The 15,702-nt window shown below is 38.9% G+C and overlaps 1 protein-coding gene across 2 annotated transcripts in view; it reads left to right on the forward strand.

Moving 5' to 3' along the window:
* Positions 1-15,702, forward strand: part of LOC132379600 (disintegrin and metalloproteinase domain-containing protein 12-like) — a 364,937-nt gene that overhangs the window by 241,727 nt on the left and 107,508 nt on the right. For both annotated transcript variants that reach the window (XM_059947703.1, XM_059947705.1), the window contains 3 exons: positions 6,712-6,898; positions 10,682-10,747; positions 13,246-13,317. In XM_059947703.1, coding sequence (XP_059803686.1) covers positions 6,712-6,898; positions 10,682-10,747; positions 13,246-13,317 — 325 coding nt within the window. The remainder of the gene's footprint in view (positions 1-6,711; positions 6,899-10,681; positions 10,748-13,245; positions 13,318-15,702) is intronic.

The raw sequence follows: 15,702 nt of genomic DNA on the forward strand, positions 1-15,702 counted from the left end.
TAGTTCCTTTTTGTGCACATTTTCCAGTCTTTGCATCATCCTCTGTGAACTCTCTAATGCAGTCACATCTTTCCTACAATGTGCCGACAAGAGCTGTCTACTGTGTGGAATCTGTGGCCTCGCAGAGTTCTAGACTGTCTTGGGATTAGAGAACTGTGTATGCGGGTTGGTGGGAGAGAAGAACAGGGTTTGTTTTGCTGTAATTGTTTTGTTGATTGTTGTGTTCTGTGTTGTTCTGCCGAGCATTATGGACATGCTGTGTTGGTACCAGAACGTGTGCTGACACTTTCAGGCTGCCATTAGCACCTCTTCGGGTGTGTTGGTTGTTAACACAAATGATGAATTTCATGTAATGTATGTTTCGATGTACATGTGATAAATAATCTTAAATGTTGAACCTAGTGTGACTAACAAAAAAGAAGCACAATACTTGCCCATGTGAACTACCTTATTCAACCCATTCTGGACTTAAACTTTAAACTCACATAGTTGTTCCACACCTTTCAATGTCCTCTCAGTTGGATGTTCCCTCACAGTCAATCATGCAGCCAATTGTTATGAACTTTGCAAATTTCTCATCATCTCCCCAACATTTTTAAGTTTTAATTACTGATATGAGCAATAACTAGAAAAGGATCAGACACTGAAGCTGGTGGAACCCTTTTGGAAACAACTTTTCAAATCCGTTACATATTACCTTTTACTTAAACCACTGAGCCAGTTTCAAATCTAAGTGGCAAACACTTCATTGGATCCCATGGGCTTTTGCATTTTTGACTAGGCAGCCATGGACAACCATGTCAAAAGTATAGCTAAAATCCACTTAGAATACATCATATATTTTCCTCAACAATCCTCATTCTTACAACCTGAGAAAAAATAGCAAACTTGGTCAGGTGCAGGGTTGCTGACTTGTATTCCAATAATAAGGGATGTTTTGGGGAAGGTGTGATGTACCATGGGAACAGCTTGCAAGCAAGTTTTATTGTGGGCAAGGTTACAACAAGACAAGGGTTATAACAAAGGATGCTGGGAGAAGCACAAGCTCGGAAGAACTGCATTCGGCCCATTGTATCGATAGCTTTCTAAAGGAGCTGCTCCCTAATTCCACTACCTGGCCACTTAATTCCCTTCCAAATTTTCATCACCATCTACTTACCTACAGCCCTTCTGAAGGTCGCAGTAGAACCTGCCTCCTCCACCACCACACCTGCAGGCTCTACAATCCAGATTCTGCTCACAAGCTGTGTCAAAAGGTTTTTCTCTTTGTCACCCTTAATTTTTAATCTCTTAATTTTCCACTCTTCACCTCTAGTGCTCAGCTTTCACAACAGGGAACAATCTTCCTCTGTCACTCCTGTCCAGGTGGCTCATAATTTTCTATTCCTCATTGATAGAAGGTAGCTTGGTTTGTTAATATAAATCGCTAGATATCTTCTGATATCTTAGACAGCAAATATATTGATCCATGTTGTCAAAAATGCTGATTGTTGAAAGGATAGTAGAGTAGAGTTAATAGGACTTGATGTTAATTCAGCACCCTCGATGTTGGCAGTGGGCTTGGAGTGGTGACAAGGAGGGTAGGTACCTCATCAGGGTCATCAGCTGGGCACCTTCCGTCTTTGACGTTTCGTTGATAAGCCCACGACGTCTCCAGAGGGCTCAACAGTGCTACGTGCCATCCCAGATACACCCCATCAGTTCCATACCCTCCTACCTTCATCTTGCAGCCCAGTTGTTCTCTTTCCTTTTAATCCAAACCCAATTACTGCTTTCTTCTGCTGCATTTGTCAAGGACTTGATTGCTTGTTGAAGTGAATAACCCCTCACCCCCATCTTCTTCAATAGACTGGTCGTAGATGTAGCAACCCACATCTACCACCCACCTGCATCCCACTTCTACAGGGAAAGTCTTGGTCTTCCAGCCGTTCTGAGCAGTTTCAGTTGCCAGTTCAGAGTACTTGGTCTTTTTCCTCTCATTAGCTTCTTCAACCCATCTTCCCATGGTACTGTCAATTCCACAACATATGCCAGCTTGGCTGTTGTGGACCACAGGACTGTGTCTGGCCGGAGTGTTGTAGCCAGCAATTAGATATTACCTTGCCTGATCCAAATACGAAAGAAAAGGTGTTAATCCTCCCAATGGAAACAGCAGATGAATGTAGGTGGAGAGATAGCAAACTGAGTGATTGCTTCAGATATTATAAGATGGAGAAGATAATGATTTTAAAGGAGCTACATTTTGCATGCAAGTAACTAAAGAGTGAAGGCAAAAGAGGAAAGAGAGGGAGGGGTTTACATTCTTTATTGAACTGGTAGTGGTAGGTAAACCTGTGGAGGTGACTTTCAAGGTGGTATGGTATTACGTTGGCCATGAGGCACACACAAAACCTTCATCTGAGAGCTTGGAGATTGAATTAGATACATAGCAAATATATGGCAAATTCCTGCTGCTGTCTGTAAGAAGCTTATATGTTCTCCCTCTAACTGTGTAGGTTTCCTCCTACAATCCAAAAGCATACCAGTTGGTAGATTAGTTAATCGTTGTAAACTGTCCCATGATTAGGCCGCGGTTAAATCGATGGCTGCTGGGCAGCATGGCTCAAAGTGCCAGGAGGGCCTATTCCGCACTGTATCTCAATAAATAAATAGATAAATTGGAAATAAATCAGTCGATCATTAGTTAAAGTCTGTCCCAAGCCTTATAGGCTCATCATGCCAGTGCTTATGCTGCTTTCTGTGGCGTGAAGCAACTGAGAGTACAAGACTGCCCCCACCCCCGGAACGGACGCCAGGTTAATCCCCAGCATTTTGCCATTTTCAGCTGGGTGGACTGGAGCAATGTGTGGTTAAGTGACCACATAAGGACACAACACACTGCCTCAGCTGGGGCTTGAACTCACAACCTTCTGTGGCCATGTGCCACAGTTAAACATTACCTGGCCTTTATTGACAAGCAGCAGCAGGGAGCATCCTTACTTGTTTTCTTCACAGAATTAAGATTTTTAGTGATTAATGACATTTCAAAGATTTTGAGAACTCACTCATTAGAAATCAGGTGATTTGTGGAGTCTGTGTGAGCAATTGGAAGCTTTTTGATGAGAAAAAAGACATTCAGACGTTCAAGGCCTGAAGCATTGGATAGTCAGGAACAGGAAGTGCCTGCAGTGAAGCAGAACAGAAGGTACAGCCTAGGTTACTTAGTTGGTGCAAGTTTTGCAGAGAGCAGTTTGTGTGGTTTGAAAAGAGCGTGTACAATGTGCTTTGAAAACTACATATTAAAGAAGACGTTAAATGTCCCTGAAAGTGGGTGAGTAAGTCATGCAGAGACATAATCAGATTCAAAGAAGCCATCAAACACAATGTACCCACCGACAATTATGGTCAATTTTGTGAAATGAACACCCACTAGATATAGTTATTTGGGGCTGTTGATTTGGGAGCAACCTGTGACCTTTCAGCTTGGGTGTTACCCTCCCGAGAAAGCCATCAGACCTGAGGCAATGCAATTGGAACCAATGAGTCATGGGCGACTATGGTGGGACCTGCTGCGAGCTGCTCTCTGGAAACGGTAAACCTAAAGAATTGAGATAGTATATGGATTTCATTGTACCCAGTAAAAAATATAATTCCCAAGGTGGTAGGGTGAAGAATGGAGCAGATGTGATAGATAAAACTATATCATGACTGGATTAGGAAGGTTGCCTCAGTGCAAGCAATCACTTTAGCCGTGTCACTCACTGATGAAAAAATGGATATTTTTCATAGAATAGATAAAGGAAAAGAACAAAAATGTGTTGGAGGTCTACAGGAAGACTTTGCATTAAGAAAACTCTGAATTGCTATTTTGAATTTGATTTCATTTTCTTTTTAATTATTTTATCACTGAAGGATGAATATAATATGTGAAGATGGATGGTTCCATTTTAAAACTGCAGTATATGGCCAACAATTTTTTTGTGTTAATCTACAACTTCAGTGTAAAAGCTTGTCAGTCTCTGTAGGGAAGGTTACAGTGAGAAATATGACTTTCCACAATGTAAGTTATTTCATAAGTATAGTGTATTTCTTTGCTCCTTTCAATTACCAGTCCATCCTTCAAAATCCTAAAGGATGAGTGAGAGAGAGAGGAGACACTAAGACAGGAATGAGCCCAAGGTCTCGATGGTTTGTTCCACAGACACGAGCCGTGTGTTTATTACTTTGTCACTTCTTATCAAGGTCACTTGACAGAGACAGTTTGGGGAGAGGGGAGGATGAGCTATCAGTTTGGTTCAAAGCTTGCATTACCTGTTTCCTGAGTGAAATGTCTGTAGAAGATCTACTGTTTGCTTTTCCTACCCTCCCGGATAGAGCAGGGAGCAGATGAAAAGTGACACTGCCACAGTGAAACATCATCAGTAAAGGATGCCTGCTACTGCTCCCCATTATACAATGAACGTACAGGGAAATGTCAGCCGGAACTTTCATTGGATTTACATTTTTACATGCTTTGGTGTTTTTCCTCAAATGTTTTATGTCGTGCTAGCTTTAAAGAGTTGAAACTAAGAAAAGATGTGCTGACATTGGAAAGGACTCAAAGAAGGCTGAAGAAAATGATTCTGGGATTGAAAGAATTGTCGTACAGTGAGTAGATGGCTCTGGCTTCTACTCACTGGAATTCAAAAGAATGAGGGGTAACCTCATTAAAACCTATCGAACGATGAAATGCCGTGATAGAGTGGATGTATATTTCCTATAGTGAGGGAGTCTGAAACCAGAGGACACAGCCTCAGAATAGGGTGGTGTCCGTTTAGAATGGAGGTGAGGAATTTCTTTAGCCAGCGAGTGGTGAATCTGTGGAATTTGTTGCCATTGGTGGCGATGGACGCCAAGTCATTGGGTATACTTAAGACAGGGGTTGACAAAATTCTAGATTAGTCAGGGCAACAAGGAATGTGGGGAGAATGCAGGAGACTAAAGGCTGAGAGGGAAATAGATCAGCCATGATGAAATGGCGGAGCAGACTCAGCGGGCCAAGCGGCCTGTTTCTGTTCCTATATCTTATGGTCTTATGAAACAGTACCTGATGCAAATCAGCGGTGGCAATCCATTATGCATACCAAGGTTTAAGTGCTCTTCTAAGGCTAAGCTTCCTGGTTGTTAGTGATTCCATTAGATGTGCATGGTAGCATGATAGTGGTAACTTTCAAGGGTGACAGAGAAAAGTATGAAATTTAAAAAGAGAATATATCAATTTAACATGACTCCCTAATGACAAAAAGATTCAATGAAAGTGAAGTTTAAGGAATGTTCCTGCAGCTAGACTCTTTCAGACTTTCTTCATTGCTTTCCTGTCACTGTAATAATGTATTGCTCAACAAAACAATCTTGCAGATGGGTCTCATTGTTTAACTCACACTAGGTTCACAAGATCAGTGAACAGAAACAAAAGTCATTAGGCTGCTTCGCAGTGGAAGGGAAATCTCTCTGTGGGGTCATGTTGGTGGAGAAATCAAAGCAGGGTTGCATAGAGATGTGAAATTTGAACCAATGTTAACTTGTGATCAGTACAGTAAAATACAGGCATATGAAGTACAAGCAGACAGTTTACGTTGGCACTTTCTTCATTGCTGACTGTGGTGCATTGCATCAAATCAACTGAAGCTCTTAAATAGTTGGAAAATATAAAAGTTCTTTTATGCTTTATGGTTTCCTGAAACGTGAAGATTTATTGAATTTAATTAGGTTCTCACTAAGAATAAATTGCTACAAAATTAAAAAGTGCTGTGGCAAACATTTTGGCTGCCACTTAACAAATTTTAAGCACTGAACTCATTTTTTAAAACCAGATTAATAATAAAGCTAAAATCCAACTGAAACCTCCTCAGTTCATGTCCAAACCAGTAAAACCAATATTCTTATCACCTAATAATTTCTTTGGCATTTAATAATTCTTAGTAATTCTTTTAAAAATGTGTTTTAATCAGTTGCTAATGCTGAGCTTAATGAAATGTTCAGATTTCCCCAAAGACTCCTATATTCATCATCATTATTATGTGCATTGTTGTATGGCATTGATGAGCATGGTCTTGGACCATGTTTGTTCTTGGCAAATTGTTCTACAGAAGTGGTAGGACTTGTGATATGCACCAGCTGCTCATATGACCATCCACCACCTGCTCCCATGGCTTCATGTGACTCTGATCGGGGTGAGCATGTGCTACTCTTTGCCCATGGGTGACCTTCAGGCTAGCAGAGTGAAGGAGCACTTTGCACCTCCTTTGGTAGAAACGTATCTCCACTCCGCCACCCAACTCCTCTGCTGCTACATTAAATAATGACAACATATAGTCTCTTTATTGTAGAGAAGATGTCTGCTAGTTGCTTCAAACAGGCAAAATCAGATGCCCAAGCCAAAGAAGAATATACCAGTTGAACAAAAGACTTGCAAAAATAAATGCTTAAATGCTGGAGCAAAAAGTGCTGAAGATGCACAAGCTCAGAGAATTCCCGAGTATGGGGTCTATCCTCAAGGAAACCACAATGGCCATTGGTTAGAAAAATGCATAATAAATCAGAATCAGAACACTAGACTTTACATGATGAAGTTGTAGAGCTAGGCAAACAAGGTGGTGTAATAGAGTCAAGTATTTAATTTTAAGCATGAAAATTTTATGTTGTAAGATTAGGAGCTGTTCGTTCTGACAAAAATTGTGTTTTCTTCAACAGGGGATTTGTATCATTCGAAAATAAGACTTATATATTAGAACCCATTGAAGGTGCTACCAATAATACACACTTGATCTACCGAGCAGAAAATCTTCAGGGCGTTATGGGTACCTGTGGACATAACTACAGAACTTCAGAAACCACTATGGACAGCATTGTTGAGTCCTTGCAGAGATCTTCCACAAGGGTAGGTTAATTATATTTGTTTAGGGAACAGAATATGACATACATACAATGTGTGGCCAAGTATCAATAATGTTTTAAGAAGCTTTGTGAGAGGAACTTCCTAATAGAATTATTTTCCACTGAATCAGCTATCAGCAACATGACATTTCTAGCAGATCTAATTTAAATGTATGTTTATGCTGGCGCTGAGCCTTAGCAATAGTCCATCTTCAAATATAAGAATTATAGAGAGGTTGGAGTTCAGTGTTTTCATTTTCATACAAAAACTTTCTTTCAGTTAATAAAATACAGTATTTTGGAAGATCTGGGGTTCACTGCTGTTTAGGTCAGCAGGCAGTGGAGACTGTTTCTAAGACAAGGAGAACATTTTGTCCTACAGTGCCATGAGTTCATTGTTCGGTATTATAAGGAAAATATTAAAAATGCAATTCTGCAATTTCTCATTAACCATTTCTTCGTGATATCATTCACAGTTAAAACATAAAAAATTCACAACGTTTAGAATCGCCAAAAGTTACAGGAACAAATAAAATATAAACACAGGAAAATCTACAGATGCTGGAAATTGGAGGAACACACACAAAATGCTGGAGGAACTCAGCAGGTCAGGCAGCATCTCTGGAAAGGAGTGAACTGTCAACGTCTCAGGCCGAGGCCCTTCTCCAGTCCACATGAAGAGTCTCTGCCCGAAGCATCGACTGTTTACTCTTTTCTGCCTAACCTGCTGAGTTCCTCCAGTGTTTTATGTGTGTTACATAAAATAAAATGATTTTCTATTGCATCTTTTTAAATATTGCACTTGAGATGAAAGTTTATCTTCAGATATGATGATGCAAACTAAAGACTCCCACCTGCCCCCACCACTAAACCAAACCCAAATGAGTTCAGTGGTCTTCACCCTTCCTCTCCAATCCAATGAAGGATCTTAGGCCAAAATGCCAAATGTTCATTCCTCTCCATGGATACTGAGTTCCTTTTATGTGCGTTGCTCTGGATTTCCAGCACCTGCAGGATCTCTTGTGATGATGAAAGACTGTGAAAGGGCCTTTGAATTACAAAAGACTGCATGTGCTCATTGTGCAGCATCATCAGCAATACTCAGCATATATTTTACGTATTAAATGTCAAAATATATGCCAAATAAATCATAAACCAAAGAAATAAAAAGGTTGGATTTTTATATGTTCATCATGTCCTGCAGATACTTTTAATTACATTTAACATGTGGCCATTATTAATTTGAAATTAAAATTGTGCAGAATTTTATTTGACTGACATATTGGTTAAATGATATTGATGAAAAATACAGTATTTTATCAGATTACCAGTAGGCAAGGACAGCTTTAACTTGAATAAGCAGATAGGTCTTCATTTTGGCTTTTCATTTGAAAGACGGGGGCTCAAAACTGGACTAACGTCCAGACAGGGATTACACGCTTTAAGACCGGGGCTTAAACTTGAACCTCAAAGCTTCTGACTGAGAAATATGAACACTATCATTTGCTACTGGTTGATGAATAGTATGCTTTTAAATCATGCCTTTCACATGTAGCTTGTTTTTAAATAATTGGAGACAAGTTCCTACAATGATTCAGAGCTTGTCAGTGTAATGGGAATAGTATGAAGGATCCTTCAAGTATTTTAACACTATTTTATAAGCTTATGTAGCAGTTAAGAAGCAATACCAATTGTGATTTTTTACATCATGTAAGATTGCCAGCTGCTCATTTGTTACCTTATGAAATCTTTGGCATGACTGCGAAGCCATGATTGATTTATACACAATACAAGTAATCTGATCCACCGTCTACATTGAAAAGTAATTAGGCAGCAGAATCCAACTGTATTGGATTTCAAAGATTATAAACATTTCTTAAGCAATCTAGACATTTAAATTGGAATATTTTATCCAAGTAATGTATTTAACATTTTAATGCATGTTATTATACTTTTAGCCGGCAGAGAAGGCCTAGAAGCCAGCATCTGATTGGTTATTACTGAACATTTTAACTTTGCCATTGGGAAATTGGCTCCAGACATACTTGTTAATTAGGTTCTGTTGCAAAAGTGAGCATTTATCAAGGGTATTATTACATTTACTCTTATCAGCTTTATCTTATGATGGGCCAATATACAAATCAAGTCATTGGCGCATAGAGATTACAAAAAAAACGGAGATTATGCAGATAACAACTGTGTTGTTTACTCTGTTCAATAGACTGGAGAGCATAGCAGAACAGAGAAACCTCATGATACAGGTACACATCTCCCTGAAAATGGAGACATAGGCAGATGGTGAAGGAGGCATTTGGCATGGTTGCCACTGAGTGCAGGAACTGCAATGCTAAACTGCAATTGTACAAGTCATTGATGTGACCTCACTTGGATTGTTGTATGCAGTTCTGCCATCTTGTTACATGTTACTAAGCTGCAAAGGGTCAAGAATAGATTGATGAGAATGTTAACAAGACTGGAGGGCTTTAGTTATAAGGAGAGGCTGTAGAGGTTGGGATATTTTTCCCTGCAGTACAGGAGACTGAGGGGAGATTTTATGAAATCACAAGGAGCATCGGTACGATGATGGTCACAAGCTTATGGGAGCCTAAGACTAGAGGCCATAGGCTTAAGGTGAGAGAGAAAAGACTTAAAAGGGACGTGGGGCAACTTTAACTGTCAGAAGGTGGTGAGTACATCAGACAAGCTGCCAGAGGAACCTGTAGATATGGGTACAATTACACTGTATAAAAGACATTTAGACAGGTACACAGATAAAGAAGGGTAGGGCAGGGGTTACCAACCTGTTGTCCACAGACCCTTTGCTTAATGATATTTGGTCCATTGCATAAAAAGAGTTGGGAACCCCTGGTTTAAGGGGTTATGGGCTAAACACAACCAAATAGGACTAGGTCAGGCAGACAACTTAGTCAGATTGGCCTTTTTAAAGGATTTTTTTTCGCAAGTTTGAATATTGCTTACTTGGAAAAATACAGGTAGTGCTATTCCTATGCCCTAGTTGTGGCATGAATAACATTGGGAACCCCGGTTTTAGGTGCCTGTGGCTGTAGATTTTGGATGTGCTGTCAAAGTTGCTGTGTTACGTTTTGTAAATGGTGCACATTACAGTCAGAGAATACTGGTAGTGGAGGGAGTGAGAATCTCTCATAGCTCACTACTATAATCTGCACAGTTCACTAAATTTGATGTCAACTACAAATTTGGAAATTATATTACAAGTTCAATTCTTGACCAATCCCTCGGAAACACCAGTTGGAAAAACAAGCTTTCATGCTATGCTGTGTTTCCTGTTCCTTTGCCACTCTACTATCCATTCTTCTAACATCGCCTTTGATTTTGATGACATCCTATAATATTATATTTTATTTAAAACCTTCCGAAGCTCATATACAATATCAACTGCATTTCGCTCTCACTGTCTGTCAAAAAAATTCTGCCCTTGTTTATTGTTCTAGAATTTCCAAACTGATATTAAACTGACTGTTCTGTTGTTAACAAGAGCTTTGTCCTCACTCAGTTTCTTGAACAAGCCTCATGTTACCTCATCAAAACACAAATGATTTAAATATGGTTATCTATTCTAATGTGCGTAGATTACGTGAATGCAACAGTATTTTTTAGACATTGGTATTTCAACCTCACAGAGAGCCTTTTTTGAGCTCTGTGATACCCCTTTTCCAATGTCTTTTATTATGATATTTTTAAAAAATAAATGGGATTTGAGAGCTTTTAGAAAATAGTAGCTTATTATTTGTACCTTGTTTTGCAGCACAAGAGGGATATCTTGAAGACCACTAAATATGTGGAACTGATTATAGTAGCAGACAATCGAGAGGTAGGATAATGAACACATTTTCAGTTCAGAATACATCAGACCTTTTTCTTTTGATTAATTGTGGTTTCTGTTTTATCATTGAGTGCTAGAGTAACAGGAGAACCACCACTGCTTTTGTTTGTCGACTGATAAGAATGAAAGTATTTTCCTGAGTGGACTTTGAAACGATGTTTTCAGTAAATTAATGTTCACATTTTCTTTTCCATCTATTTGGTCTATTTGTAGGGCAAGTCTATTTGTTATCCTTCATTAGTCAATAAGTTTTCCCATGATTATTTTGTGTATTACTGAGGCACTGTGCATTATAACTGTTAGGTGTAACAATTGTCATCCTTTTGTGATTTTTTTTTAAATGGTTACAGGTCAAAAGCAGTTACGTTACTAAGTTTTATGTCAAACACCTGAGAAATCAGTCCTGATGAAATATAATGGAATTAGGACTGCTCAGAATCCAACAGACCGATCATATACTCCCATGTCTTTCTTGTTGGCACGTGGTTAAGGCGTTGGTCCAGTGATCTGAAGGTCACTGGTTTGAGCCTCAGCTGAGGCAGCGTGTTGCGTCCTTGAGCAAGGCACTTAACTACTCATTACTCTGCGACGTCACCGGTGCCAAGCTGTATCAGCCTAGTGCCCTTCCCTCAGACAACATCAGTGGCGTGGAGAGAGAAGACTTGCTGCTTGTGCAACTGCCGATCTTCCATACAACCCTGCCCAGGCCTGCGCCCTGGAAACTCTCCAAGGCGTAAATCCATGGTCTCTCGAGACTAACGGATGCCTAGTTTTCATACATAGCTTTCAAAACATGTCACAAAGTATTTAACCAGTTTGCTAACAAAACTGGTCTCAAATGTATATTTGTTTTGTGCAATTCAATTCCATACATTTTCCACTGTAAACTAGTGGTGTTTATACCATTGGAGTTCATGAAAAGTGAATGGAACAGGATCTAAATTAGGTAGCCAAATGAAGGATAGCAGTTTTCCATTTACAAACAAACTGAAATTACCTCCACTCCCTCTTCCTCTGTTACAAGGATGTTGCTGGGTCTGGAAGACCTGAAGTGAAAAGGAAAGATAGAATAGGTTAGCACTTTATTCCTTAGAGTGCAGAAGATTGAGGGGAGATTTGATAGAAGTATACAAAATTATGTGGGGTGTAGATAGGGTAAATACAAGCATTCTTTTCCCACTGAGTTAGGAGGGTAGGACTACAACTAGAGGTCATGGGTTAAGGGAGAAAGACAAAAACTTTAGGGGAATGTGAGAATCTTTACTCAGAGGGTTGTGAGAGTGTGGAATGAGCTGACAGCACAAATGCATGTGAACTCAATTTCAGTGTTTAAGAGAAGTTTGGATAGGTACATGGATAGTAGGGGTATGGTGAAAGTTGATGGCAGTAGGCAGTTTAAATAGTTTCAACATGGATTAGATGGGCCAAAAGGCCTGTTTCTATGCAGTCCTTTTCTATGACTCACTGACTCTTCCCACCTCTAAATCTGATGCTTCCAACAAAAAAATGCTGTGATTATGGTGCATATAAAATCACACCATATGCTGTGACTGAATTCTTGTTTATTTCTCTATTTCCCATAGCTTAAGACCAGTCAGTACAAACCACAATATTGTGGTTGGACCAGTTTGCTGTGTACAATTAGTTACCAGATCATGAAGCATTTCTTAATATGATTTATTAGTTACAAAACTGCTGTTGTAACATATGCAATCATAAACAGCGGTGACTTTTAACTTGCAGTAAACATCAGAGTCATTTTTACAAAAAAACAAAACCAAGCTTGCATTTATACAACATCTTGTAAGTCTAAGGGACTTTTCATTTCTTTGCAGCCAAATCACGTTTTGTGCAATTTAGGAAGCACAGTAGCCAATTCACACACAGCTAATTATCATAATTATCCGTATGTTGAAACAAAACATGTCCAATGATGTTGATAAGGATATCTAAACTCGATGCCTTTTTAGGGTGGCAAGATGGAGATATGCCCCTACCAAAGTTGGTGTAAGGCGCTACTTCCCTCCACTAGCCTTCAGGTCACCCTTAGGCAAAGTGTAGTATCTGCTTAGCCCCATGATCAGTGTCACCCGAAGTCGTGGACGGTCATACGAGCAGCTGGTGCATGTCACAAGTGCTGCTTATGTAACCATTGACGCCAGGCAGACAATCTCTGGAGTATTGATAATGGCTGGGGGTCACCTGTCTTTTAAAGACACTGCTAAGAAGAAGGCAATAGCAAACCACTTCTGAAGAAAAATTTCCAAGAACAGTCATGATCATGGACCTCCAGTTCAGTGATGTCAATAATCAGAAATTTTGAAATAAAATAATCACTTTTATTAATGTCAGCATTTTGCAGCTACATTACTCACTGACTTGTTTAGCCAGTCAATTTTCTTGACTTAAGTGTAAATATTAAGGTAGATATAACAAAATTTGTAAGGCAGCATAAACTTAACTATCAGTGTCTTCCGCATATTCAGTTTCAGAAACATGGAAAGGATTTGGAAAAGACCAAACAAAGATTGATAGAAATTGGCAACTTTGTGGATAAGGTAAGCATGCAGCAAAGTATTTAAATAAAACAATTTTTCCCAAGTAAGTGAGAAATAGAGAAGGGAGTGGAACAAATACTGTCGTGTGACAAATGTAGTAATTTGTTAATTTGCGGATATTTGATCTTATTCATTGCTCTTCTGACAAGGAGTCATTGTACAAGTTTTTTTGACTTAGTAATATCTGCACGGCAGATTTGGGAAAGAAAAAGAAGGTGAGCGTTAAGATTACTAGCTCAAATCTTCACTCAAAAACTTCTTGAAGGGTCCTGATGAAGGGTCTTAGCTTGAAATGTCAACTGTTTACACTTTTCCATTGATGCTGCCTAGCCTGCTGAATTCCTACAGCATTTTTTGTGTATTGTTTTGTATTTCCAGCATCTAGAGATCTTCTCGTGTTTGTGGCTGAAAAACCTATACCTGCTTTCTCCCCCACCCTGCTCCCACAAAAAAATCTGCCTGCCTTAAGGTCTTCAGAGTTATGTGAATCAGAATCAGATTTAATATCACTGGCATATGTTGTGAAATTTGTTGTTAAGCAGCAGCAGAATATTGCAATACATAATAATAATGTAAAAAACTGTAAATTACTGAACAAATATATAGTTAAATTAATTACATTAAAAGAGAAAAATCAACAATAGTGAGGTGGTGTTCATGGGTTCAATATCCCTTCAGAAATCTGATGGCAGAGGGGACAAAGCTGTTCCTGAATCATTGAGTGTGTGCCTTCAGGCTTCTGTACCTCCTTCCTGATGGTAGCAATGAGAAGAGGACATGTCCTGGGTGATGGGGATCCTGAATGATGGATACCGTCTCTTTGAGACATCACTACTCAAAGATGTCCTGGATGTCCACGATGGACCTGACTGAGTTTTCAACTTTCTGCAGTTCCTGACAATTGAAAGAATATGGTGTATTTGGTTTGCTTCATGTTTCTTTGGACTTACTTTGTTGTTAATCTTACTACACAACTGCTCAATGATTTTGTTAAGTATTACTAAAGAGGATAATCTTATTTTTATGTTAGGAAGAAGAACAAGAGGAGTTACATATGTATATAATCAGCTTGGCAGACATTAGAATATAGCCTCTAAACACAAATTCAATGAGTCGAAACAAAAACTTGACCTCTCTGGATGCCTTAGAAGTTTACATAATCTTCTTGTTTTGGTGCCATTTGGGAAATATATAAACTGCTAGCTTATGATCAATAGTCCACGTTTACTAACAGTATAGTTTAGTCAGTAAGTTGTTCACCATTGTCTTAAATGTCATTGTAGTTAGACTATTCCATGAAGCATCAAACAATATATGACACATGAGCCACTTAGCAGTTTAGGAAAAATTATTGACATATTGTTCAGGGAGGGTGTATAATTAACTTCCTTAAAAGTGAAAGCAGAGTAAAACTGATATCTCTGTACTATGGACTGGTGGCTTCACAGATATGGAGGCCACAATAAATGGATCCCAGGTCCTATGAAAAGTATAACAGGCTGATCAACATAGCATAATCTCTCCATGAGAACACTTCCAGGGATCTGTAGTCAGCTCAGCTCTACACTGGCGGTTGGAAAAATCTTTTATTGAACGTGTATAAGAGAACCAATGCAGGACTTGTTAAAGCCAGGAAACGATTGGACAATTAGCTCTCTCCTTGATGGAAACTAGAGCAGGGATGAAGAATAAAATCAGAATGATGTTTATTTTTGCTGATTTATATGATGTGGAAGTTGTTTTGCAGCAGCAGTTCAATGCAAAACAAAAAAAATAATAAATTATAAAATAAATTGTGCGCATTAAGGAATAATGAGGCAGCGTTCGTGGTCTCATGGACTGTTCAGAGTGGCAGATTGATCTAAATTTGTGGAGAGCACTAAATTGGAGGAGAAAGTGTGACAGCTGAAAAATGACAAGTAAATCATTCTTACTCTTGACAGGTGAACCTCACCAGAAGTAAGTGTGAGATATAAGCAAAAGTTCCTATTACTTGAGAATAAGAGACACGGTAGTGAAACAAGAGGATTTTGTGGTACCAAATGCAAATCATTAAAAATATTGAAGCAGGTTAATATGGCTATAAAAAAGTAAATGAAGTGCAAGAACTTACTTTAAGACATATAAATTGGAAAGCTGAGAAATAAAGTTAAACTTGTATTGAGCCATAATTACTGCATTCAATTCCAGTTGCCATATTATTATTAAATGAACACAAAGACATGGAATGAATACAAATAAATTGGTTCATAAGATCAGAGGCAGATAATTGAAACCTAGAAACAAGAAACAGCAAACAAGCTATGTTCCTTTCCTCTTCAATAGAGGGGCTGAGAAATAACCTAAATTTGTGGAAGATTTGAATTGTGTAGACACTATGATTGT

This window comes from Hypanus sabinus, chromosome 22 (assembly GCF_030144855.1).
Source record: "Hypanus sabinus isolate sHypSab1 chromosome 22, sHypSab1.hap1, whole genome shotgun sequence".
NCBI classification, from domain to species: domain Eukaryota; kingdom Metazoa; phylum Chordata; class Chondrichthyes; order Myliobatiformes; family Dasyatidae; genus Hypanus; species Hypanus sabinus.